Source organism: Perognathus longimembris, chromosome 13 (assembly GCF_023159225.1).
Source record: "Perognathus longimembris pacificus isolate PPM17 chromosome 13, ASM2315922v1, whole genome shotgun sequence".
Lineage (NCBI taxonomy): Eukaryota > Metazoa > Chordata > Mammalia > Rodentia > Heteromyidae > Perognathus > Perognathus longimembris.
In genome coordinates this window covers 35,967,696-35,995,046 of record NC_063173.1, presented here as the reverse complement: position 1 = coordinate 35,995,046, position 27,351 = coordinate 35,967,696, and the positions used below count along the sequence as shown (strand labels likewise).

The following is a 27,351-nucleotide window of genomic DNA, read 5'->3' as shown; positions in this document are numbered from 1 at the left end:
TTTAGTCTACCATCTATTTTCCTTACCTAGCGTTGCATTTTAGGATCCCCCCCTTCTTTTTCCCTTTTCGGGTCATGAACAACTGTATTCCATTTTTCCTTCTGTTTTGGTTTGCTAATTGCGTGTGTATGTGTGTGTGTGTGTGTGTGTGAGAGAGAGACAGAGAGACAGAAAGAGAGAGAGAGAGAGAGAGAGAGAGAGAGAGAGAGAGAGAGAGAGAGAGAGAAAGCGTCTTAGAGCTTGAACTGTAGCATGCTACCACTTGAGCCACAGCTCTACTTCTGGCTTTTTGGTAGTTTCTTGGAGCTAAAAGTCTCATGGACTTTCCTTCCCTAGGCTGGCTTAGAACCTAGATCCTCATATCTCAGCCTCCTGAGTAGCTAGGATTACAAGCATGAGACACTAGCACCTAGCAGTTTATTAAGCATTTTAATTCCAGGCTTAGCAATTATAATTCAACAGATGGCAAACTATGATGATTAAATTATTTACAGGATCTTGCACTTAGTTTTTAAATTGGATCTGCATTCTCTTAAAATTTTTTATTATCTTTACATAGTTGTACAAATGAGTTGCCATTTAACAAAGCAATTTGGTCAATGTCACCCCTTTCGATGTTCTCACCCATTTCTCCCAACCCACTCACCCCTTCCCTAATTACTCTGTAGTAGCTTTCTTTAACTATTTTCCTACTAGTGAGCATATAATTTCCCTTTGATAGTTTACAGTGCTAAACATCCATGTTTGCATTATTGTGTAGTCTATTATTCCCATAGACTACAGCAAAGAACTGACACTCTGGGCCAAAGGATATGCCCTTTGTAAGACAGAAAGGCAAAAATCAAGTCAACCACCAAAAGGCTGTTCCAATTTTTAGCAGACACTAATTGTTTATATTCTTCTATAGAGGCTGTAATTGCCAGGATCATAACATACAGGAAAAAAAAAAGGCTTAAGAGATCATCTATTTCCATCTTTTCGTATTTTTATTTTTTTAAAGCTTTTATTTTGTGTGCATGTGTGCTGCTACTGGAGCTTGAAATCAGAACCTGGGGACTGATCCTTTGCTTTTTCATTCAAGTCTGGACTATAGTTCTACTTCTTGCTTTGTGGTGGTTAATTGGAGATAAGAGTCTCATGGATTTTCCTGCCCAGGCTGACTTTGAACCAGGCTTCTCATATCTCAGCCTCCTGAGGAGCTAGTATTACAGGTGAGTTACCAGTGCCCAGCTTTTCATCCTTTTAAGTGCTGGAAAAATCAAGGCCAGGCTCAGGGATAGGGTGACACAGCATATCTGTGGCAATGCTGGTTGTTAAATGGCTCTCTTGCGTTGTCCAGGCAGTACAGCAGATTCTGGCAGAGTTTTTCCTCCGCATCCTTGGGAAGGTCACTGGTCCTGCAGTGGCAGCTGCTTGCTCCTCTCCCTCTATCATTATCAGCCCCATGCTGGCCAGATCAGCAGGCCTTTCAATGGAGCATCACACTGCGCCTCAGTAAGCAAGGAACACAGAGCCAAGGGAGCTTTTCCTTGACATTTGTATCTAAAATTGAATTCAATCTGCTCAAAGACTGGCTACAGTTTCAAAGTGTGCCTTCCTGCCTCCCTTCTCCTGAGCACAGCCAAGTCAGGGGGGAAAAGGGTATTTTGTTGCATGCACAGATATACTGCACTATTCAGCAATTCTGAGTAGGCAAGCTCACAAAACTGGGCTTTAGGGATGATGATGTTGTTCCTGAAGATTTCTCCCTTACAATTAGGGTGAGCACTAGCTCATCTCATGCAGTCCTAGCAGGGCAAATGTAGCAGGGGAGATATAGAGCTGTCTGTGCTGGATCTCCATCTACTGCCCACAGCTCCAACTCAATCTCTCTGTTTTGTGCTAGGGTCTTGAACTCGGGGCTTGGGTATTGTCCTCTAGCTTTTTCTTTCACTTGAACCACAACTCCACTTCTGGCTTTTTGCTAGCTAACTGGAAATAATAGTCTCTCAGATTTGTCTGCTCACACTGGCTTTGAGCCTCCATTCTTGGATCTCAGCTTCCTGAGTAGCTAGGATTACAACATGAGCCACGGGAGCCCAGCTTCAACTCAATTTCATTATCAGCATTAAAACCATTTTTTTCTTATGACACACATTTATTGTTTTAAAAAAATCAATTCAGACATTTACATTTTATTTATTTTTCTTTCTCTAATTTTGTACTCCCTCCCTCTCCCCAACTACAATGCCTTCTTCACATACTGGCACAGGCAAGTCAAAATGCAGATAGAAGAGTATCTTGTTTTTCCTACATTGTCAAATGGTTCATGCTTCCATACCTGATGCCTTCTTTTAATCCTAGTTCTTATTTTTTTGGTTGTACCTTTATTCTAAAAGAAAGAAAAAAAGACATCCTAGTGGAGAAAGATGGGAGGGAAGGAACCAGAGGATCAGAATAAAAATTTGTTTCATATTGCATTAACATGTCATTGTTAGCCTTCTTTCTTTCAGCAGTACTAGAGTTTGAACTCAGGGTCATGTGTGCTAGGCAAGCACTCTACTGCTGGACCATGCCTCCAGCCCTTTTTGTGCTGGTTATTTTTGAGATATGATGTCAAATCATGCTTGTCATTGTAACTGGGATGACAGGCACATGTTACCATGTACAGTTTCTCCCAATGAGTCTGTGAGACTCTGTGACTTGTCTGGAACCATAATCCTCCCAATCTCAGCCTTCTAAGGGACTAGGGTGACCAGTATCTGACATTTTGCCCAGCTATGGAATGAGAAAGGACCCATCTTTTCTCAGCCTGCCATGGCCTTGAACGTCAGTCTTCCCATTCTTAGCCTTAGAAGCAGCTAGAATTACTAATGCGAGTCTCTGGTGCCTGGCATTATTATACTTCTTTACTGTCATCCCAGACAAACCTCATTTCCATGTGCAATCCATTAACAAGCCTTGCTCTTCTATCCCTCAGACTTCTCTCAAGTCTACTCACTTCTTCCTGTTTCAACCATTATCACCCTTATCCCATCTTCTCCCCCAATTCACTTCTGTCAACTTGCACCACTCTTGCTCCTCTGCCTTGTTTCCCATACTGAAGCCCAAACTGAGGCCTATACAGGACTACTATCATCATCATTGTTCCAGGCACTATTGCCAATGCTTCCATACAGAATTCATTTAATCTTTACAATAACCTTGGAAGTAGATCATGGTTGCTACTCGGCATAGAGATGAAGACCTCAGAGCACAGAAATGTCTCTCATTTGACCAAGAGCACATAGAAATTTCACTAACCTACTTTTAGGGACCCATATAAAAAAGAATTATCAAAGAAATATCTAATCTGTCCACATGGTATTGGGTATAAATTATATAGACCCTAATGGACTGCAAGTGAATTGTTTTTCACTGACTGATAGGAGGCATTTGGTATAGAAGTATTGTAGCATTGTTGGAAATTGTGAGGGATTAAAGGAGTCTGTTCTGGGCCCAGTCATGGCCAGAGTGAGGAGGGTCCTTGTTTTCCCTTACAGATGTAATAATTTAATGGCTTAAAAACAACACAAGTTTTCATTTTACAGTTATGCGGATCAGAAGTCCTAGCTGGCTGCTACCAAGGCATTGGCACTCTGTACTTCTTGCTGGGGATCTGGTGGAGAATCTGCACCGGGCCTTCCCAGCTCTAGGGACTGCACATTATCCTTGGCTTGTAGCCCCTTGCAGCAGTTCCATCACTCACTATATTTCTGCCTAGGAAGCTTTGTCTCCTACTCAGATCCTCTTTTACTGTTTTAAGTGTTCTTGAGATTACATTGTACTCACCTTGGTAATCTTTCATTTCACGATCCTTAACTTTGATCACATTTGCAGTCTCTGTTTCTATGCAAGGTGGCATATTCACTCACAGGTTCAGAAACCAGGTTGAGGACACCACTGGGAAGTCACCATTTTGTCTACCATGGGGGATGATGGTGTCATGTGGTGTGAGAACCACCCTGGAAGCAGACTCTAGCCTGGATTACAAAGACTTTCATATTATTTACTTTTGACTTTATCACCTTTATCATGCCCTGCACATGGAAATCTTTTAGTGAGTGAATGGAAGAATGGACAAAATAAGTACTCAGGATACAGGGTATCTGTCTTAGAAGTGTAAAGAAATATTGGCATATTTAATATGGAAATTTGAGGAACAACAACATTTTTCTCTCTTATTTTTGTTGTTGTTGTTATTGATCATGGGGCTTGAACTCCAGGCCTGGGAGCTGTCCCTGACCTCTTTTACTCAAGGCTAGTGCTCTACCACTTTGAGCCCCAGCACCACTTCTGGTTTTCTGGTGGTTAATTGGAAATAAGAGTCTCATGGACTTTCCTGCCCTGGCTGGCTCTAAACAGTGATCTTCAGATCTCAGCTTCCTGAGTAGCCAGGATTACAAGTGTGAACCCCCAGTGTGCTGCTCAATTTTTAAAAATCTTAGGATCCCACGTTTGGGCAATGCCAAAATTAATGATGACAAGGGAAATTAATATGAAGCAGATCTGAGTGCAGAAGGAAACTTAACTCTTTTATTGACAACCCTGTCTTTTTAAATTGATTTATTTATTGTCAAAGTGATGTACAGAGGGGCTACAGTTTCATACATAAGGCAGTGAGTATATTTCTTATCAAACTTGTTACCTCCTCCCTCATTTTTCTCCTACCTTCCCTGCTCTTCAATTCCCTCCCCCCAGTTGTACAGTTGGTTTATAACATGTAGTTCTGCTGTTGCACTGGTCTGCCTTTTACCCTTTGTCTTTTTATTTTGATGTTCCCCTTCCTGTCCCTACTTCCGATAAACATATATACAATACCCAGGGTACCAAAATTAGTTAACGTGTTATGTTGAACATAGCAACAAAAATGACAAACCACTTATGAACATGTAAAATGATGCTAAGTGAAATAAACTCCAACCCTATTTTTTAACTGCACCAGATGACAGCAATCTGTTAAAGTGACAGTTGGTAGGATCCACCTTCCTACAAAGATGGCAGATAGGAGGAGTGAGTTACCAACTCAGAATCAGGCTCAGGTGTCCCTTGCCTGAATGTACCAGTATGTCCAGAGCTGTGTCACTTGGTCCCAATCCTCAGAGGCTTCCACTCTGCTTAGCTTTAGTTCAATAGTCTCAGCAAGACTTATTATTTCTCTACTTTTCTTTTTCCCAACAAATACTTACCCATTCTTGAGGTCCAACCTGAAATCATATCCTGAAAAGTATTTTTTAGAGGTAGTACAGTGCTTTGCCCTAGTTAGGCAGGTGTCCTATCATTTGAGCCCCAACCTCAGCTCCTGGAAAGCATTTTAGCCTTCTTAGCTAAATCAGTGTCCTCTTTCCATCTAGGTCATAAAAAAAATAGAACTTGGGACATGGACTCACACTTTCTGACTTTATATTTCACTCACTAGTCATTAGCTTTGTGGTCTTGGGGAACATTTGTAGATCTCCTTGCTTCCATCATCAGGCTGATGATAGTGTGTCCTGTAAGGGATTTCGTACAGGATTAAGTGAGATAAGCCATGCAAGAGGATTTGGAAAAGTGGCTACACTGTATTAGTGTAGGCTAATATCCTCATTATGGCATTCTTTATTATTCTCTAATATCTTTTCCCCCATTTATTAAATCTTACAGAAGCAACCATGCCTTGTTCTCCAATGAAATCCATCGTGCTAGCACTACACTGTCTGTCACATTGTAGCCCCTCAGCAGATAGTTTTTGGATGGATGTATGGATAGACAATTCTATTATCAATTTCTGGGCTATATCCTATAAAAGAAGAGCTCCTTATCAGGAAATACTCAAAATTATTATGGGACATTGTGTAGAAATTTTTGATTGCCAGATTTGGGGTTCATTAATAACTTAAAAGCTCAACATTCGACACGACATTCACCATCTTTGCTTTTCTGGGGCCTGTTCTCATGCAAGACCTTGTGATGCTTATTGCCAGGCAGATTTATGAAAATTCTCCACCCTCCAGAGATGCTTACATTCCATATGTTACAATTTACACATTCCTTTTGGGGTCAAGGTGGAGAATGGCATGCGTGCTAAGAGCTGTGTTTCTCACATGAACTTTCACATAAAACCTCTTCCAAGCTTGTTTTATGATATACTTTTTATAAACAATATTTTAAAGCCATGAATGAATGCTTCCTAATTGCTATATTTTAGAGGATTGTAAAGTCTAGAAAGGACAACTAGAGGCTTCTTAGCCTACTCTTTTTTGGAGGGGGCAGAATTCATCTGAATCATCCTAGTTTATCTCCAAGAAAACTTTTTTTTTAACCACGAAGTCTCACTATCTCACTCTAGTTCATCCTTTCTAAATCTCAGAGATTCTTTGGCCATCATGTGTATTATGTTTGCAGTCTTTTAGGAAAAAGTGTCATGTTGGAGAAAAAATCCAACAAATTTGCTGAATCCCAATGGCCACCATCCAGCCATCCACCATGTTGCTGGAAACCTCCCACAGAGGCTTTGCTTCTTGGCAAGGAAGCACAGTGACATAAATCTGTGCCTTATTTTTTGTTGTTGTTGTTCCTGACCTGGATTGTCAGTCACACTCTGTCTCTATTGCATTTATCAAAACACCATTGTTCTGTCTCCTCCCTCTGGTAGTTTCATTTCTATTGTTAAAAAAAATCAGAAGTCAGAGCAGCCTTGAGCTGGTGAAACCAGGTCTTACTGACTGCGTAGTTGGGTTTATGGCAACAAGCCAGTCTCATCTTTGGCACTCAGTAGACTGTGGAACTCATGTACTGCCAACCAACTTTGGCTCTGTTAAAAGAGCTCACAAAAGAGTTTCTGACACCAATTGTTCTGTTTCAGGGCCACAACATACTGGATTGTGGGTTCCTACAACAGGGTAATCTTTTCTCCCAGTTTGAATATCTTGTTGTAAAATAATAAGCTCATTAAAACAAAACACATCTTTGTTCTCAGAGAAGTATCTGATGGGCCTGCCTTTTGAAGTCTGTGGCACCAAGTTGTTACTGAAAAGATGTACAGTTTAATGCTAACTTGGACCTATGCTATTCAGGGACCTGAGCAGTAATTTTCATGCCAATTTAGTCGATGCAGCCATCTTCCTTCTCCTCCTCCTGTTCCATTGCTAGCTTGCCAAGAGCTTCCAGCTCTACAACGGAGCCAAGTGAACCAAATGAAGCCTAAAAGTTCTATTTATGTTTCCAAAAAGGGAACTTAGGCCTGACATGTGTGGCTTGGGTTAGTTAATAGCACTGCTCATGCTTTCTAGGTTGAACCTAGCAGGCTATACAGGGTGTCCTCTAGTAGCTAGCTCTTAGTACAGCCAACAGACCTTATTCCATGACCACAGCACCATTTTTCAGGAAAAATAAAGGAGGAACTGGAAACCAGACACATTTCCTAGGGGACCTGTGAGCCCAAAGATCTGACTGGGAATCCATGGCTCCACGGGCCCAGGCTTGGGTCAGCTTTGGGGTGTTTGAGTCCCTGCCTGAGGTGTGTAGTCCTTCTCCCCTACCCACAATATGAGAAGCCCCAGAAAGTCAACTTTGGATGGAGTTCTGTATTTTACTACATGTGTCAAGTGCCTGTTTGGCCCTATGAAGCCAGCTTCCTTTTATAAAAATGTGCAATATTTTGTTAATGGGACTTCAGGATTGTGTGAGGGGGCTGGGGAACAAAAGGTGGGAATGGGAACCACCAACTCGGTGAATGAGAGCTCACTGTGAAAGGGAAGAGAAGAAACAAGAATCGCATGAAAGGCAGGAAGGGAAAAGATGGTGACTTCCACAACACACAATTAACATAGCTCCCATAATTCAGAGGCATGGGTGCATCTATAGCTGTACATACTCAGGAGCCTTTGGGTTTATGAAGGAATATTTCCTTCTTCCCTGTGATGGTCAAAAATGATCTGGCTCTGAGAGCCCTTGAAAGCCACCTAGTTAAAAAACAGAGCAGTTGTTTCAGCACAGGGGCCTCCTGTTTTATTTATAGATATAATATGGGTGTGTGCAACATTCTTACCCCATCTTTTTTGAATCCTGGCATGGAAAAACTCAAGTTTGGAGAGCAAAGAATGCTTCAGAGGGGAAAACAAATCACCTTGGGATTCCTTGAAGTAGCAAATTCTTATGGTAACTCCTCCACAATGTATTCACACTGTTGCTCTCTGTAATTAACAACAAAAAAAATTGATTTCAACACAAAGAACAGGGCATGCTAGAATTTGCTACAAACAGGAAATGGGTGGGTCAGATTTTAGTTGACATTGAATGGTGGAAACATTCAGTGGGAAGCAATTGAATTTCACTATGGTTTGTGGATCTTGGCCAGATTGCATTCTGAGGATCAACTACAACTAGGGTTTTTTAATCAGAAGTGGATCCTCAACATTTAGTTATGTATCATTCATTCCTTCCAGAATACTGAAACTCTACCATCGAACCCAATGACTGCTGCTCTGGCTATACTGTCTTCATGATGACTAGGCTGTGGCCAGCCCAACCCTCTGAGCTTCAGTTTCCTCATCTAGCACCTGATGCTAATAATGGCTCACTTAAATGATGGTTGTGAGAAGTGGAGGGGATGCATGAGAGAGACTGGCACTCAGTATATGATAATTGATAAAAATAAAAATTATGGTTATTGTTGAAAGGAGAAGAAAGAGAAGGAGGAGGAGGAAAGGAGGACAAAAAGAGGAGGACACCTCCTTCTAATTACATGAAGAAGTTACTCCACAGAGCCATCTGGGCAGCAGAAGAGCAATTTTATACTACGCTTTGAAAATTCTTACTTAACATCCTGTTAAATAAACTTGCTAATTTTCCAGATAGGATTATTTCTTTGTTTCTAAGCTTCAGCATTTTACCCTATTTTAATTATACAATATTTTAAGCCTGACATCACAATGTGCATCATCGGTTTTTATCTTTCTCATCCACAGCCCTGGGTTGCTGTTGCCAGTAATCCTAGGTTCATCCAAGTATTTTTGTTCTAAAGACCTTTTAAAATAAGCCAAGGCAGTGGTTTAGAAAATTGCTCTTGTTTGTAGACAAAAATACATTAAAACAACCAAGGGAGTGATAGCTTTCTGGGATAATTATTTTTAATGCCTTACTAGACACTTTGGAAATGCTTTTCAGATCCTTTGGGAATCCAATTGGGAGAAATTCTTTCCTTTTCTTTCTTGTATTTCGTTTTACATCTTGACATGTGATCTTTGGTAAATGTCTGTGATGTTTGCACATTGTGTAACATTCAGTTAACCCTTCACCTCCACCCCCTACCCCGCAATGTCAGGATTTCATCAGCATCAAATAAGCAACAAAAATACAGGGTGGAGCAGATTAACAGCCTTTTTGTGGCTTTCTGGCTATCTTCTTTTGACTCTACTGCTAAATACTTAAAAAGACTTGTGCTTTCAAGTTTGATCCGCCAAGTCATTCCAATTCAGTTCCGAACTCGAAGTGCTCCCCCTTCAGGTAGCCTTGTAGCTAAGCTAAGAGGCATCATTGACTAATTCAAGCAAACAGAGCTTGTCAGCCTGTCATGTGTCTTTATAGTATGGGTTCTGGTGAAGTGCAGTCAAGCTCTCCTAATTTTAACAATATCATGTTAGCCAATCATTTACATATCCACCAAAGACCTTCTCTGGAACACTTAAGAATGTGGCTTATTCTCTTTCTGAATAACACCTGAAAGAACTGAAGAGAATTCTGTTCTTGGGTCTGGTATGAGTGAAGGTTGTTCCAAGGACAGTTCTTATATCTGAACTTTAATGTTCTGCTTTGATTAGAACCAAGTCCTGTAGCAGACTATAAAGCATTTTAGAGCCGGGACTGTGTGTGCCCCCGGTCAGATGGCTGGCTCTGTACAAGGTACTCATCAGTCAGTAAATGAACACTGTTAGCAGTATCAAAAGACAGCACTCTCCACTCATGATGGCTCAAGTGCATCTGCCTGGCAAGCCTGCAGCCCTCAGTTCAAACTCTAGTACCAACCACCAAAAAAGTAAAAGATGGCTCTCATTTCACCCAGAGTTGGACTTGAGAAATGCTCTGCCCCTATCAAGGTATATGATCTTGGGCAACTCATACAATATCTTCTCTGAAGTAGGAGGACCCGCAGGGTCTTCACCAAGGTCTTTTGCCAGGACTCAACCTGAAAAGGATTAGCAAATGAGGATTCAACAAAGTGAAAAAACTGTCTTGTGTGTTTGATGCCAACTGAGTGATAGTTGAGAAGGTACCAGTGAGTTAGGCAAAGGGGATGGCGAAGAGCTTCTGAGTGTGTGAGACTTCGATTCCTCATGACCACTTAAGACATGGACAGTACTTTAAACACAAAGGTCAGCTGGCTCTAGATGTCTCATCTTTTGACAGCAGCCATGTCATGGAGCTGATAAGAGAACTCCAGCTTTCCACAAAACTCTCCTATGACTTAACTGAGAGGAGCAGGTGAAATGTTCTCTTTTCCAAATCTGATTTCTAAGCACAGAAGTGATAAAGGATTAGGTTTGGTGTTATATATGTGTAAGGTTTATTAAAGTAGGTAGCCGATAAAAGAAAGCATCACACAGTATTCAGGCAGGAGGGAAAGGTTTATTCCCAAACTGCTGGCCTGTGGCCAAGATGATGCATGGCTAGAGAAAAGGGCAGGGGCAGGGAGGTGTGGCCAGGTGAGGGGAGGTGGCTGCCTCTAGATATGCCAGTTACCTAGGTAATGCAGGTACTGGACAGAAACTTTAGACAGGTGGGGGGGGGCATCTACCTGGAGCCCTCCCCAGGGGGACCTTACATTAGGCATCTTGGATCCATTTGTGACAGTAGGAATTTGAACAGTGTTCAGTGACTCCAGTTGCCTTTAAGGAAACAGGGCAAACTTGACCTAACAGATGTTCAAGCTTGCCCAATGATAATAATGATACACTATGTTTATTTGGAACATGACTGACTTCAGGGTCCCAGTGCAAAACCCTGGATTCAGATCCTGTGGATTTATCACACCCACTGGAGGCCTCTGGCTTTCCAAAACTCTGAATGGATTAGCATCTTCCATTAGAGTGGGCTCATCCTTTCCAAAAGATAACATCTTGCTTTTCTGGCCCGAATTTCTATTCAATTCTTTCAAAATACAATTTGTGAAAACAATGTGTGAGAACACACGACAATGGGAAGTTCTCAGCAGGAATGTGGCAATAAATATGTCAGGTATATAAACTAGCCCGTGATATTTATTTGATTGTTAAGAAGGAAGTATTGGGATACGATAAATTACCATCATTTTTCAACATCTCCGAGTTCTCCGATAATGCATATATGTTGGCAGACTTTGTGGATAGTACTAATTTATTTGTAAATCATCAAAGGAAGACATAAAATATGTGTCTCCAGGCAAGTGAATTGACTGGGAAGCTGAATTGGGCAACAGCAGTATTTTCCTATGCCAGAAGTAAACATGTCAACACGGTGACGAGGGTTTTGTCCCACTTCTGGCTGAACTTTTGAAGGGTGAGATGGCTAATATCGAGAGACTCAGCTTTGTAGTCTTTTCTCACAAAGCGTTCCATGACTCAAGGGAAGGACAATCTGCAGCGTGACATAAAGAACTAGGTCAGAATAATATTTCTTAATGGAGATTCCTGGGGTGTCATCTAATTACAGCAGTGGTCCAGAATTTTCTGGGTCTTGAGAGGTTGTGTTTTTAAGGTGGCACCCATTTTTAACTTCAGTGTGATATAAACCTGCGTTCCCATGACTCCTCCTTATGTAAGTGGTAAAAAAAAATGATGTGTGGGAGAGGAAGCAAAATATGAACTTATTCATATATATACACCACAGCTAGAATTAAAAAAATGATCTTGCGAACATAAAAGTTTATGCTGCCTTTGATTTGTGTGGTTTTAAAATGTACTCGCAATATTTAGGGATCTTGGAGCATAGCATCAGGACAGAAACTCTGCTCTAAATTTATGCAGACTCTCCTAACTTTCTCCCTTTTGTTCTCCATGGAGTCTCCTTCTTTTCTAGTTAAACTAGTTCATCTGGAATTTTCTTTCTGGGTTGAATCTCAACCACATGCCTTGCTTCTTCTCACCTCCCAAGCTCTTTTTTTTTTTTTTTTTTTTTTTTGGCCAGTCCTGGGGCTTGGACTCCGGGCCTGAGCACTGTCCCTGGCTTCTTCCCGCTCAAGGCTAGCACTCTGCCACTTGAGCCACAGCGCCGCTTCTGGCCGTTTTCTGTATATGTGGTGCTGGGGAATCGAACCTAGGGCCTCGTGTATCCGAGGCAGGCACTCTTGCCACTAGGCTATATCCCCAGCCCCCGCCTCCCAAGCTCTTTTCTCAAAATTCCTTGAGCTTAAGGAGAGCCATCTTCTGTTTTACTTGAGTGGAGTAGGGAGATCCAGCCTGAGGCCCTTCCTTCCACATGGTTTTATTCTGCTTACCCTAGCTAGGATGTTCTTAGAGTACCTAGCTTTCTCAACCACTCCAACATGTTAGGCTGGCAAGATCCAGCATTGTACATGGTGTGTTCAGCAAGCCTCTGCCAACCTGAAGCCAGCAGCACTCTGTCCAGAAAAAGTCTCTAGACAATGCCAGATGTCTTCTCAATGAGAATCCCTGCACTGAGCACCTCTGAATCCTATACAGATTCTAGAAATCAAGAATCAACTCCTTAGCTTTGCTTGGGTTCATATCCATAGTTGCTTAATAATTCATGAATAGAAGAATAAAAAAGATACTTAAAAAATTACCAGCAGAGACTTTCTAAAACGTAAATCGATTTCATTTGAATCAGATCAGATTAACTCTGCCCCATTAAAAGGGAATATTTTACCACTTCTATTGTCTTAGAAACAGCATACACAACAGTTTTAACATTGGGTGGTGAAAGGATATGTCCAGGCCATCTCCATACCATGTGGAGATCACAGACTGGAGAAGAAGGTTCATAAAGAGGTTTATTAATGGGGCCTACTTCCCATGGGAGAGGAAGCTACATGGCATCTGCACCTTATCCAGGTAGCAGCTTCTCTCTCTCTGGGAGTAAAGGGGAAGTAGGTAGGTCTTAATAGTGAGTAGGAATGGCTCATTAGGTATGGGTGGATCTGGGGCTAATTGCAGGAGCTGAGGACCTGAGGCTAAGGAAATGCTAACTGGTGGTCATAATATTCCTATGGATGATGGACGGAAATGAGAAACTACCAATTAGAGAACATCTCAGCATCTTCTGAGGTTTGTTGTTGGTGGTGGTGGTGGCAGCAGTGGTAGTGGTAATGTTGAAGATACTAACAACTATTTCATGGGCCAAGAGTTTAGTGCTAGAAAAAATTGTCACTTTGGAAAACTGGGTGTCTTGCTTCTACTACAAATTGAGAGACATGTACCCAGTGTTATTTTTCCTTTTTGATTTGGTTGTCAGTAAGCTCCAAACCAAGCCCTATTTTTAGCCTTTTGTTTCTAATATTAATCCTATCTTTTCATCTCATTTAACCCTTTGTCTTTTACTCATGCTGTCATGTCTTTATTAAATCTGCTTTTTCCACAAAATAAAATTTTAGGCAAATGGAGTACTCATCATTTATCATTAAAACCTAGACACTGGGGAGTAAAGAGAAGATCATAATTAAGGTGGAAGAGCAGCTTAAAAGGAAACTGACATGGGAAAAATTAAAGTGTGGCACCTCTAGGTATAAATAAGTATAACAGATAATATTTATTTATCCCATTACCAGGTGGGGGATAATTAAAGATAAATAGAAAATCATGATTAACTTTTGAGCATATTTATCTTGTGTCGTATGTGTTGATTAAAGTTTAATATTTACTATCTCTTGGGAAATTTTGTAATTAGCCTCTACATTGGTAGAGGAAAAAATCCTGGGCTTTGTGAAATGGATTTAATTTCTGCCGGGGGGGGGGGGTGGTCCTTTAGATCTGGAAGAGCGATCACAATGAAGTTTCACCGCTTTGTGATTTATGGAGACTTGAATAAATGCACTATTGGGTAGTATCAGATTTCTAATGACTCTATCTTGTTTTCCCTGAGCAACTTCTCGTAAACTTCTGTAATATCTTGAACAGCAAGCCGATACTATGTTAAGCTTGTTTACAGAACTATTAATAAATGTTATGTGGTAACTTCTGGAAGAAGGTCAAACTACTTTTTTTCTCTGTTTTGGCTGAAAACAATTTCCTGCTCATTTTGAAAACCATGTCTTTGCGGAGTCCCTGCTATCTGCTGGGTATCTGCAAAGGTACCTACTAAGAGAGTTTCCAAATGTTAACTTAAAGGGTGCATAGTCATTAATATTAGAGTTAATGTCTTGACTAAAAAGTTTTCCATATAGGAAAGAAGGAGATTTCAATGTGACACAGGTAAGTTAAGACAAAGATGGGAAGTCAGGCTGTGGTGGCTCATGCCTGTAATCCTAGCTACTTAGGAGGATGAGATTTGAAGGATCTCAGTTCAAAGCCAGATGTCAGGAAAGTCCATGAAATATTTATCTTGAATTATTCAACAAAAAGCCAGAAGTGGAGCTGTGTCTCAAGCAGTAGAGCCCCTTGTCTCAAAAGCCAGAGGACAGCATCCAGGCATTGAGTTCAGTCCCCAGTACTGGAACAACAACAACAATAACAAACATATATGTATGTATATGTATGGAAAGTGTAAATTCATTTCTGTGCATAATAAGATGCTGTTTCAAGCTGTAGCTGGTTGACTCGTTTTCCCAAAGCTTCATTAATACTATTTGATTAGATAAATTGAAGTCATCTAGCAGAGTGCCAGGGTTCTCAATAGACATCTTCCTTTCCACTGTTCACATGAAGCAGTGCTGGTCCTGAGCACTATCTAGCACTCTACAGTTTTTTTTTCTTATTTATTGTCAAAGTGATGTACAGAGAGGTTACAGTTTCATACATTAGGCCTTGGGTACATTTCTTGTACTGTTTGTTACCTCCTCCTTTTTCCCCCTGCAGTGCTAGGGTTTGAACTCAGGGTCTTATGTGTGGTAAGCAGGTGCTCAACCACTTGAGCCATGTCCCCATTCCTTTCTGCTTTTGTTATTTTTTGAGATAGGATCTCATGTTTATGACTAGCAGCCTGACAGTAGACCCTCCTATTTACACTTCCTGCACAGCTGGGATGATAGGAGTATCGTCACCACACCTAGTTTTTTATTGGGTGAGATGGGATCTCAGAACTTTTTGCCTGGTTGGCCTCAAATTGTCATCCTCCCAATCTCCCTCTCCCAAGAGGTTAGTGTTACAGGCATGAGCCACCAACATGCTCAGCTATTTCACTTTTTATCACCCTCAGTTACAAAATACCTTAGGAACAATCATTTCTAAAAGGCAAAGGATGCCCTGATTTGCTGAGATTTACAGAGAGCCACAATTATGTGCTCCTTCAACATTTTGTTGGATTTCTGTCTTGGTCAACTTCAATTCCCCTTCCTCCCTCCCCCAGCCTGCTCCTCCTTCTCATCCACCTCTAGTGAATACACATCCTTCTCCTGTCGACCAGCTGCACATCCGGGTTTGCAGACAGAGGCCCAGGTGGCTCTTCACTAATGGCTAATCCGTTATCTGTATGAAGATACAGTGTCTTTCCTAACTCAATTTTTGCAAAGCTGAGTTGACTTTAGAGGGAGAAACTCATCTATAGAAAGCATTGACTTTTGCCTTCTATTCCTTTTTCCCCTCTAATTCCTTTTCCCCCCTCTAATTCCTTTGCTACTTACCATTACACAGCTTGTATATGTCTCTTAAAATTAACAAAACAAATGCCCCTCCCCAAATAAAATCATATGCTGAACATTCCTAATGCAGACTGTTGAGATTTTGCCTGCTTATCCTAGGCTGGGAGCCACCACAGTGTTCAGAGTCTGCTCTAAAGAATCTCTCCCATCCATCCCTTGCCTTGCCTCTCCCTTCTGTATTTCTAACCCAACATTTGAGTATTCCTAGAACAAGCATTCCAGTTGAAAGAGAATACTGATACCTTGTTTTATATGAACATTCATACACCAGATCCCTAGCAAGGGGCTGACTTCATTGGGATATTTTATGGCTTAATACATCTGAATGATTTATATCTCGTTTTGTCTAAGCATGTATGCTAATAAATTTAACAAATTCCCAGTACTGCCTGGTCCTTCAGTTCTTCAGGAGGTCAAAGTGAGAGGAAAATAAAGAGGTGTGTTATATTTGCCCCAAGGATTTAGAATACAAATAAAATTACAACACAAATAAAATGTCTGATTACTACAGTTAAGCTTAAGTAGCATTAAAAACAATAGGAGTTCCTGGATCCAGGTAGATTTCTGTAATTAGGCTATTTATTAAAAGGGACATCACAGACTGGCAATACTTACCAAGCTAATTTATTGAGGATTATTTTGGTCCTATATAATCAAACCCAACTCAGAGAGGAAAATGACAATTATAAAACTGAATGCAGTCAGGAGAGTGAAAGGAGATAAGATAAAATTCAACCTATAAAATACATTCCATTATCTTTTATAGGTTAAAAAAACACAAACGAAATACTTGGAAAGAATTTTCTAAGATGGAAAGATTTTAAAATCATATCTTTTTCTTTCTTTTCTTTACAGGTGCAAAAGAAATTTTTTCTTCTTTCCTTCTTGATTTTTTTTTGCCCCCCCCTCCATTCTCCACCCCCATCCCAGTTGTTTGCAAAGTTGAATCAGGGGTCAGGAGTTCTAATTGTAACCTCAGACTGGAATTCCAGATGGTGCGCCCAGGACTGGAAGCAACTCTCAGTTCATCAATTTCATGGGCCTACGTATCTGCTCTGGCCATGGCCTGGCCTCTATCCCCACTGTGGCATTAATGCAGAACAAATTGAGACATATCCTCTATATAATTAGTTCCAGAATTTAAAAAGATTTACGGTATAATAATAGAGGCCTCGCTGCGGAATCCTTTCATTGGGGACTCGGGGACCATCTCGCGGATGCATCAGATCAGACCGAGTTGACTATCCCCGGTGGCTCCAGGCACTGCCAGCTATGGTTGTGGCGGGGGTGGGGGGGTGGGGGGGGACCCAAAATCAGGTCAGAAAGAAGAGTTTGAGCAGTAAATGAGAGGCTGAGCAAAATAGATAGAGATAATTTTCAAGTGAACAGACGATGCCTAGGAGAGGGCTATATGTTACAAAAGACCTTCCCATCTTTAGTTTCTTCTTATTGTTAATTTTAGAAATTAGTTTTTGTTTTTTTTGCGTTAGTGCCGGGATGGAACCATTTTAAGCGTTTGCCCAACGGCTCAGATGAATAGATTGTTGAGTTGGAGATGGCCGGGAGGATCGGAGAAGTCTTGCCCTTGGGGATCCTGGCTTGGGCTAGTGGGAAAAGTGCGAATCCAGAGCCTGTTCTTGCCCCGGGAGAGGGTGTGGGGTGTGGAAGAGGTGGCCTGAGGACACGCTACGGATCTGCAGCTCCGCTAGTGGGCTAGTGGCCCCGGTCCTCGACAGATCGTAGCCCTCCGCGTGTTTATTCAGTTGTCCCTGGCCGTGGGGTGAGCGCGGAGCGCGCGGCCGGGGAGTGTGCGGCCGGGAGGTGCGGGCGGGGGGGGGGTGCGGGGCCGGGGGGTGCGGGGCCGGGGTGCGCGCTGGTCCCTGGGAGCCGCGGTTGGAGCCGCCAGCCTCCAGGCTCTGTCAGATGCCGTGGACAACACTGGGGTGAAAGTGTAGTGTGTATATGTGTGTGTGTGTGGGGGGGGGGTAGCCGAGGTCTTCATCGCCCCCTCCCACCTACATGTGATGTGTTTATATTGCAGTAATTATGCACCTTCTAGGCTGGAATGCTTTCATTTGACCAACGTATTTGAACGTGGGCTTCCACGTTCTTTCCTCTCTATTAGTTCTAGAAGAGCAGGGACAAGGACTTAAAGACACCCCTGGGAAAGCTGGACGTGGAGAGACCTGGGTTTCAGTTCAGCTTGGTTGCATGTCCTTGAACGGGCAATAACTACGGTTTGTCAAGTGCATAACCCAAGCCTTGGTAGGTAGCACACCGAGTAGGTGCTTCCTATGGAAACTGAGGCTCGGAAGGGCTACAGAAGTGGTCTAGGATTACACAGCTGTTGATGACCGGAGGAAGCTCAAATTCCGTCCACAAGTTTACTCTTAACCACTGCACCCCACACCTTTCCTTGTTTTGGACCTCAGTTTCTTTCTCTATGAATCAAGGACTTTAATCTCCAGCTTGGTTCATTGGCGATTAGGACCTCGATCCTTTGAGAGGGGGTTTCTGAGCTGACCCGGGAGGGGAAATGGTGGGAGTGGAGAGAGCCCAGTAAACCTCAGCTCTCATCTTTCTGGAAGCTGGAAGGGCCTCTGGGGCTGAGGGGTTGCTGGGTGGGCGGAAGGTGCCACCATCTCTGAGCCTGGCTCTGGGTCCCTCTGCCCAGCACAGGCAGCAGAGCCCAACACCCTGCGGGAAGGCGGCAAAGTGGAAAGAACTAGGCTGGAAGCTTATAGATTTTCCAGAGTGGCTTTTAGGTGCAGAAAAAGGGAAGGCACAGGAAAGGGGGTGCTCCTGAGGGCACCCCAGTCAGACCTGGGAGCCTTGGACCGCAGTCGGCAGAAACTTTCAGCACTCACATCTCCGCCCTGAGTGCTGTCGGGAACTCCTCCCACCATGGGGTGGGGTGAAGTCGGGGCCAGTTGGGGGACACCGTGGGTTTGTAATGAAAATCTCACTTCCTGGGTCTCCCCCCCCCCCCCCCGCCATAGGAAACAAACAAATGGCCGAGGAGAGAAGAATCCTAAATTGCTGGGCGCCCCTCTCCTCCCATCCACCTCAGAATGCTACTTTCAAGACACAAACAAGTTTGTAAAAAGCGAAGGAGGGATTTGTTTTTGCTCTGCCTGAGATTGGAGATCCCAAAAGCATGCATCAAACTAGCTTCTCTTCAGAGTACAGACGCGCTTCCCCAACAAAACCCAACCTTGCAAAGCGATTAAAAGAGAAACAATCCCTGCCTTTCGTTTGTAAATGAAAGTCTGGCTTTTCACAAAGCTCTCTATCTCCGCTTCCTGCCAGTGCTTGAGTCCTAGATATGAAAATGACTTCCAAGTAGAAATAAGAGGTGGGGAGCAGGATGGAAAAAGGTGTGGGTGGGGGTGCTAGGGTTCCCGAAGGGCAATTTGGTTTTGACAAGTTTAGTCTTAAACGACCATTCTTGAATGCCTGTGCCTCTCTCTGCCAAGCCCTCAAGTGCACTAACTTAGCCCCGTGTCTTCTACCCACCAGGGTGATGGGGCAGCGGACATGACCTTCTCAACCTTTAACCCCACAGTTTTCACCTACAGGCGCCAACCCCGAGAAGGAGGAGGCTTGCTGGTCTGGGCGCCACGCTTCGTGCTTCGCTTCTGCTACTAGAATTGAGGGCGACTGTATTTACGCCATGCAAAGAAACCAAAGTGTAACAAATAGGGAAGAAAGCAAGGTCTTTGGGATGCTCCGTTTATTGGTAAAACAGCAGTTGCTTCATTGTTGTTTTGCGTCCTTAGGCTTGGCTAGAAAGTTGCCCCATACCCAGCCAGCCTGGCTCAGGAGTCCGGGCTGCTATCGGCCTCTTCCTGCCCATCGCTCCTGGCAGTTCCAGGCTCCGCCGTCGCCGCTGCCTGCCGGCGCTCCTGGGGCGTTTCCACGCGCCCTGAAACGCACTTCACGCCGTGCTCCTGGCGCTTCTGCTTCGCCTACAGATTGTGTCTCCAAAAGATCCAACTATTTAAAAGAACCACCAATAAACTAAAACAAACTCCCAACACCTGTTCTAAGGCACAGGGCTCCCCAAACGCTAATAAGTGGAGGGAGGAGTTTATTTTGCCGTGTGCTTCACGTTCCCAAAGGTGTGAACACGCTTCTGGCTGTGGGCCGTTGGAGCTCCCCCAGCCCCTCTGCTCCGTTAACCGCTTTGCGCCTCCCGGGTCGATCGCTGCGCACCCAGAACCAAATCGGGCTCACGAAAGAAAGCCAAGCTTGGCGAGGCGGCTCCCGAAGCCACACACCCCCTGTCCCATCCGTGTCCAAACTCTACCCACTCCACTGCCTCCCCACCTGTGCACCAGAACGCCACAGGGGATTAAACGCGGGCTCAAGGCGTTTTCTCCAACGGCTTTCTTCCCGGGCAAACTTGCGATTGAATCATAGAATTAGATGGAAAGGAAAATTAAGCGCTGCTCCCAACACCGGTTTTGGGTAGGCACCAACCACTTTCCTCTGGGACCAAATCTCAACCAATTATCAGTCAATCGAAAAACATCCCGCTTGTCATCACTGACGCCCGCCTTCCTGCTCACCCAAACTCCCAGGGGCCGATTTCTCGCCAATAACCCAAAGTTAAGCTTTTAGAACTGTAGCACGCAAATGATTATCAGATTTTGGAACCTCGAGAGATCTCAGCGCTTGGCTGAAGTTCCCGCCCTCTTGGAGCCCACCTGCCCCTCCCTCCAGCACGCCTTCTCCCTCTAACAACCTCATCAGTTCTCCCACCGCGTCCCGGGGCTGAGGGGGACACCCCGTTTACCTGGAGGAACTTGCTAGTGCGGCCAGGCACCCACACTTCCGAAGGCTCAGAAGGGGAGGTGGGGGGAGGGCTGCGCCGGCCAGGCCAGTGGGGAGCGCGTGGGGCCGGAGAGGAGGGTGTCTCAGAGAAGAGGGACGTTCAGGCCCGCCCCCCACCCCCGCTGTGAGGGCGCCCCAGAAGAGCCTGCGCTGCCGCTCTGGGCTCGGGCCGCCGTGTGAATGGAGCTGCCGAGCCTCCAGGCTCCTCCTCCTTCCCTACTGTCGGCCCCTCTTATTTGAGCTTTGAGAAGCTGGGGGCAGCCAGGCAGCTGGGGTAAGGAGTTCAAGGCAGAGCCCACACCCGGGGGCTCTCCGCGCTCAGATCGCCAGTCTGCTTCCTCCCTTCCCGTCCCCCCTCCCACTCTTTCTTTCACCCACCCATCCACCCACCCATCCAGAGCCAGGACGGCAACCCAGCAACCCGGGTCCCGCCGCCTCCTCGCTGACTCCCGGACTTCCTCCTTCTGCCGGGGCCGGCTTCCACGTGCGCCCCCGAGCCGGCGTCCCCGCATACGCTCTACTGGGAACCCGGGTGCCTTCAGCATCCCGATCAGCGGAGCTGCCGAGGCCCGGGCAGCCTCCCCACCAGGTTAGGCTCGGCTGAATCCAGTGTCAAGCGTCCGCCAGGTCGGAGGAGCCGCAGGCTGTCGGGGTCCGAGTCGCAGCTAATGGGCTCCGACGTGCGGGACCTGAACGCGCTGCTGCCCGCTGTATCCTCGCTCGGGGGCGGCGGCGGCTGCGCCCTGCCCGTAAGCGGCGCGGCTCAATGGGCCCCGGTGCTGGACTTCGCACCCCCGGGTGCTTCGGCTTACGGTTCCCTGGGTGGCCCGGCACCGCCTTCGGCTCCGCCGCCGCCACCGCCACCGCCGCCGCCCCACTCCTTCATCAAACAGGAACCGAGCTGGGGCGGCGCGGAGCCGCACGAGGAGCAATGCTTGAGCGCCTTCACCGTCCACTTCTCCGGTCAGTTCACGGGCACCGCCGGAGCCTGTCGCTACGGGCCCTTCGGGCCTCCCCCGCCTAGCCAGGCGTCCTCCGGCCAGGCCAGGATGTTCCCCAATGCGCCCTACCTGCCCAGCTGCCTCGAAAGCCAGCCCGCTATTCGCAACCAGGGTGAGTACACCGGCCCCCCGCCCCCCGCTACACTCCGGGCAGCTCGCCCCGGGGCGGCCTCTCCTCTCCAAGGCTTTCTTTAACCCCAGCACTTCTCCGGCTCCCCACAAACCCATGGAAGTACTGGGAATGGCTGCGGGAAAATGTGCACGCAGGCCTGGACTCCCGATCCCTTTCCCCGTGCAGAGCAAAACGGGGGAAACCAGAAGAGTTCGCACGAGCCGGGAGGCATCTGGGCCCCCTTAGGAGCCCGGAATTCCGGGACTGAGAGTCTCCGTGGGGACTGAAGAAGAAAGTTCGGTCTCTGGCTGTGCCTTGGGAAAGAAGAGGTCTTATGGCTCCAGGCACCACCAAGTTGTCACCAGGCACCGAGCTTTTCTGATATCTAGGCTGTGGGCTCCGATGGGAGCCAGGGCGAGGTGGGTGGACCCCCTGTATACATTTCTGCTAGGAGTACCCAAGTCCTTCATGAGGTGTGGGGTCACTCTCAGACGCCCAATAAGTAACGGGCAGCGAGCACCACACCGAGTAAATGAATGAGCCACTCTCTAGATCTAACGGTGGTGTCTGCATCCATCTTTCTTGTGTGTGGTAAAATAGTGGCACTCTCTCCAGGACTTCAACAAGGGACCAGGCATGCAGGCTACAGGGATGGAAGAGAACCCGGTCTATCCCGGTTACAAATGATGTGGGATCTGGTCCTGTCACAGCAATGGGATGAGGCCTGAACATTGGCTTGCCTTTCGGGGCCCCTCCGGAGTGTTTCCTAGTAGTATAGTTGCAAGTTCGGCTGAGAAGAGTTTTGTAGGGCCTGGGGGTCAGAACAAGAACAGGCTTGTTGGTCATCCTCAGTGATTTTACAGAGCCTTCGCCGCCCCCCCCCCCGCAAATATGTTGTTTTCTTATCCTGCGTTGGCGCTCCCCAACCTCTCTTAGGTCAGAGCCAGCGGGACCGCCTTGGCTGAGCCACTGGAGTTAGATCTCTTCTCTAATTTGACTTATTTGATATTGAGGACTTAAACTAATTGGGCATAATTCGATATTTTAGGAAATGGTTTGCGGATGTTTTTCCTGGAGGGAAAAATTTGTGCTGGCCTAAGGATGGAGGTGTTTTTGAAGGGCGTGGGATGGGAGAAACAAAGTGTGTGTGACGATTGCCAAGGTGCCGAAACTTCCAAGAAGGGTTCTGTTCTCATCAGCCCACTCTCAGGTCTCCTAAATGGATGTCTTGAGGCCATTCCTCCTCTAGCCGGATACCTGGTCCATCCCAAGCCCTAGTGAAACCGAAACCGCCCCCTTCATCCTGGGACCGCGGTCCAAGTCCCGCAGAGGAGTCTAGCACAGATGAGATTCATGTTCTGTGCTTGTTGGAACAGTGTAATGTCGATTGCAGCCTGGCGAATCTCCAGGTTCCTTTGCTCTTTTTGTAAAAGGATAGCTAAGATGGGCAACCTGGAGGTTGAGTCCCGACAAAAGTTATAGCCATAGGCGTGGAAATCTGACTTCCCCAAGGCTCAGGGCAAGGGGCTGCCCATGGAAACATCACCAACTGGGACACTGAGCCACACAAGTTTGTGATGTGAATGAGACTGTGTGGATGAACGAGTGGTATTGGGAGATGCCCCAGAGCTATCTGATCCAATCCTCTGGGGCACAAAGTATGAGTGCACCATTATCTTTTATTTAAGTTCATCTAAATTCCACTGGTACTTTTGAAACCTGGTCTCTGGCTTTGGGATAGGCTCCTATATCTAGTATTCTGCAAGGGAAGTCTAGGACTTCAATTTCACTGTGTGTGTGTGTGTGTGTGTGTGTGTGTGTGTGTGTAGTGACTTAAACCTCAGGGACATGGCACTTCTGGGAAAACTCCTGAGTCCTCTCAAGTACACAGACCAGGCTGCTATAGAAAAAATAAACTACTTAGGAAGCAGCCAAAGCCCAGGATGGTCAGGTGAAGATATTTCACCCTCTCTGCCCATTTGGAAAACCTTATGGACCCCAGACTCGAACCTTATCCCGGAAAGCCGCTCCTCTTCTTAGCCTAGGTCTTCCCTCCCTCCTAGTCAAAACTAGGGGTTCGCCCTGTCTAGCCCTTTGGACTCACTTGGCAGTTAGGACCTGGGATCTGTGTCATGTTTAGAAGCCACTCTAGTCCCTATTTGTGTGTGTGTGTTCACATGCACACAGTGGACTTGGGGTTTGCACACAGCATTCTACCACTTGAGCCACAGCTCCACTTCTCAATTTTTGGTAGTTAATTGGAGGTAAGAGTCTCGTGGACTTTTCTGCCCTGACTGACTTTGAACCATGTTCCTCATATTTCAGCCTCCCAAATAGCTAGGGTTATGGGTATGAGACACTGCACTAGGCTTCTAGTCTCTACTTTTTAAAAAGTAGATAACCCAGGTAGGTTTTTAAGGTGGAAATTCTTCCACAGTTAATCTTTTTATTTGGGGGTTCCTGTGGCTCTATCTCTCCTCTCCAGGGATCCAGGCTTGGTTGGAGGCTTGGGCTGGCAAAAGCAAAGGTATCATCATGATTATGGTCATCAACACACCAAACCCAAACTCCAAAGGAGAGGATGCCAGGCTGTCTGTCCTCCAGCAGCAGGCCCACAGGCAAGGACACTTTCTGGTGCCCACTCACCCCTTCCAAAGCTTCTTACAGGCAAAAGAAATGTAGTTGGCAGTCCAATCTTCTAAGAATTTAATTAACATCTAGCTTCCTCTATTTTGTGTCAGGTGCTGGTAACTGAATGTTAAGACAGTAAATAGCTGCAGGAACTTTTGAAAGAATCTCACAGCGTGACTCTGAAGAAAACTTCTTTCTGTACAAGGAAGAAGAATTCAGGCACGAACAGATTAGGTGTACAAGGGATCTCTCAGGTTTTGGCAGAGCTGGGATTTGAAGCCACAGCGTTTTCTGTGGCTCCGTAGTTGAAATGAATATCCTCTATGCATTTGGAGGAGCATTCATCTCCTCCCTTGCTAGCGTCCATGGTTGGATGGTTTCTCAGAGGAGAAGTAGGGTAAGGATTTCCCTAAGCCCTGGCTGGAATAGGAGGTTTAAGAAGTGGCCCAAAGACAAGGCTTCTCTCCAGTTAATTCCTGCTCCTCCAGAGCCCGGCTGGTAAGCAGAACCTTAGTACAAGGCTAGGCCTTGGGATTACTAGGCTATCCTAGGATCATGTGGACAGACAACTCGAACCTGAGGGCCAAAGGTGCCCCCCTTTGGTCACATAGAAGAGGGTATTTCCTTGGGGGAGATTTCCTCCTATCCCACCTCAGCTACAGTTATCGTTTCAACCTTCTGAGCACAATCATCCATTCTACCACAATCTGCCCATTGTACCCCTCCACTCCCCCAGGTCCAGCTAGGCCAGGACCTGGCGATTCCCGGGCTCCTTAGCCAAGGGCAGGGGGAGGGAGGCCCTGAGCCGCTCTCTTTGCAGTCAAGGTTGCACTCCCCTCCCCGGCCAGAACTAACCCTGGGAAAGGCGCTACCTTGGCTGCTAGGCCCTCCTGCTCCAAGACCTGCACAAGGAGCCTTTGAACACGCAGCTCCTTCTAGCCAGCAGCGGTTCCTCCCCCGGCTCCCGCCTCCACCCTCCGGGCCTGGCCCAGCGTAGGGGCCAGGGGACACGGTGCCTCTAATCAGTCCCGTGTCTGATAAGCCTCTAATTAAAAGAGCCCTCAGTCCAGCGGGCGTATTCATCACTGCCCTTCCTGGGAGACCTGAGGGAGAGTGGGTTCGAGGTCTGCGTGCTCAGAGAGTGGGCGCTGGGGAGCCTTGCGGGGCACCGGCATTCTTACAGGCCGGGGTTCTGGGGCTCGGAGCCGACGTAGCCATCAGCCTTCTCTGCGGGCGTTGGCGGCCTGGGAGGCGCAGCCCACCCCGCACACAGCCACGAGCAGCGGCTTTCCCAGTACTGCGCGGGCGCTGAAGTCATTGCCTGCTCTTCCGCTTTGAAAATGGAGAAGGGTTCGTTTGGAGAAAATTTCTTTTTGTTCCTTTTATTGTCTCTCTTTATTCAGATGATGCCCTGTCCGATATTCAACTCTTCCTCCGGGCAAAATTGGGTGCCGGGAGTGGAATTTCGTTTGCAAGCTTATTTATAGGTTTCAAGCAGGGCCTTGCAAAAGGAAGCCGCTGCGTGCTCACCCACGCCGGAGAGCTAACGGGGCGAGGGTTGTCTTTGCCCACTTCCCGGGAGAGAAACGGAAGCTTTCTAGGGTCACGCAAATTGAAAAACTCATTGTGACATCAATCTGCGCACGGCAGAGCGGTGCCTAATACTTAGCTTGTCCTCTACCATCCAGGTGATATTGCCTTTCCCCTCTTCTCGCTCGGAAACACGAATCTCTGAGCTGTGCCTTTATTGGCCGCGAGTGAACGGTAGAATCTCGATTGCTGTCGGGGAGAGCATCAACTAAGGGTTTTGAAGAGGAACCTTAATGAAGCCTCTTGTGTCGGTACTGGGCAGTCGTCAGGAACACTTGTTGCAGAACTTTGGGCAGACTCCCGCAGGAGTGGGGAGGAAGGGAGTTTTTTGCTCTAAAGGACCCCATGAAATGTTGTGGGGGTTTGAGACCAAAAAGGAAGGGGGGGGGGAGGTAGTTGGCCATGGCCCTGCAGGGCAGGATACGTGTCCGCTAACTCTCACTGGCCATTTGGCCTGGACTTCGGTATTCATCCCTTGGAGCTTGAGCATAGCAGAGGCCCCACCCTAGGATTCAGAGTCTCAGGGCTGATCTTCAGTGTGGATGCCCTTTTCCCAAGAGGAGCTAACAGCTTTTCAGAAGGGGGGTTAAAAAGGATGTGTGTGTGTGTGTGTGTGTGTGTGTGTGTGTGTGTGTGTATAAGGGTAGGGAGTGGCACAAGGAGTCTTCGATTCCAAATCATTTAATAACAATAATCATACCAGACTATGTTTCTCAGTTGAGAAACAACTGTCCTTCTCTCATGTTTTTGAGATCGGGAATAACAGGAATCTTGGTTTCTCAGCAGGGAAGCCGAGGCAGCGCTAGGCAATGCCATGAGAAGGAAAGGGCACTTTCCCCATGCAGTTTCTGGTCTGTGGAACAAGGAAGTTGGCCACCATCGCAGAGGTCCCAGTCGGACTCCCCCTGGCTCCACAGAAAAGGGTCCTTCTTTTCCCCTTCTCCAACACCCCCCCTTCTGTTGTTGTGGTGTCAGGTTGTGCAGCCCCCAGACAGATAACATTACCCAGTAATTACTCTCCCCATTTAAAGTGCAGGGCATTTAACGGGCTCAGCGTAATTAATGAAAGTTGGTGCACGGGCTCCTGATTTACAGCTTAGAGTCAGCGCAGGGTCAAGCTGAGCAGATTCATTTTGCTTGCCCACTGCGGGCCCCTGTGCTAAAGCCTAGGTGTTTGTTTTTCTGAGGGGAAAATGCTTTCTCCATCAAGCTGGCGAAGTGTTCATACTTCATGGGTACAGGAAGCAGCAGTCACCGTGGTAGACGAGGTGTAAAGAGACTGGGAAAATAGCCGGACAGTTGGGATTTTAGTCACCAAAGGATGTCCCCCAGGATCAGCTCTAGGGCTTAAGTTCTGCTTCCCGACAGAAATCTTAGTAGTTGAAGTGGTATAA

The 27,351-nt window shown here is 46.1% G+C and overlaps 1 protein-coding gene across 7 annotated transcripts in view; it reads left to right on the top strand.

Moving 5' to 3' along the window:
- Positions 1-20,998: 20,998 nt before the first annotated feature.
- The window catches only part of Wt1 (WT1 transcription factor), a 47,694-nt gene continuing 41,341 nt past the window's right edge, over positions 20,999-27,351 (top strand). For 2 of the 7 annotated variants that reach the window (XM_048359523.1, XM_048359521.1), the window contains exon 1: positions 25,693-25,717. In XM_048359523.1, coding sequence (XP_048215480.1) covers positions 25,708-25,717 — 10 coding nt within the window. In that variant the 5' untranslated portion in view covers positions 25,693-25,707. Of the gene's footprint in view, positions 21,737-21,839; positions 22,899-25,493; positions 25,718-27,351 lie in introns of those variants that run through there. The other 5 variants (XM_048359515.1, XM_048359516.1, XM_048359517.1 and 2 more) reach the window with 5 other exon arrangements.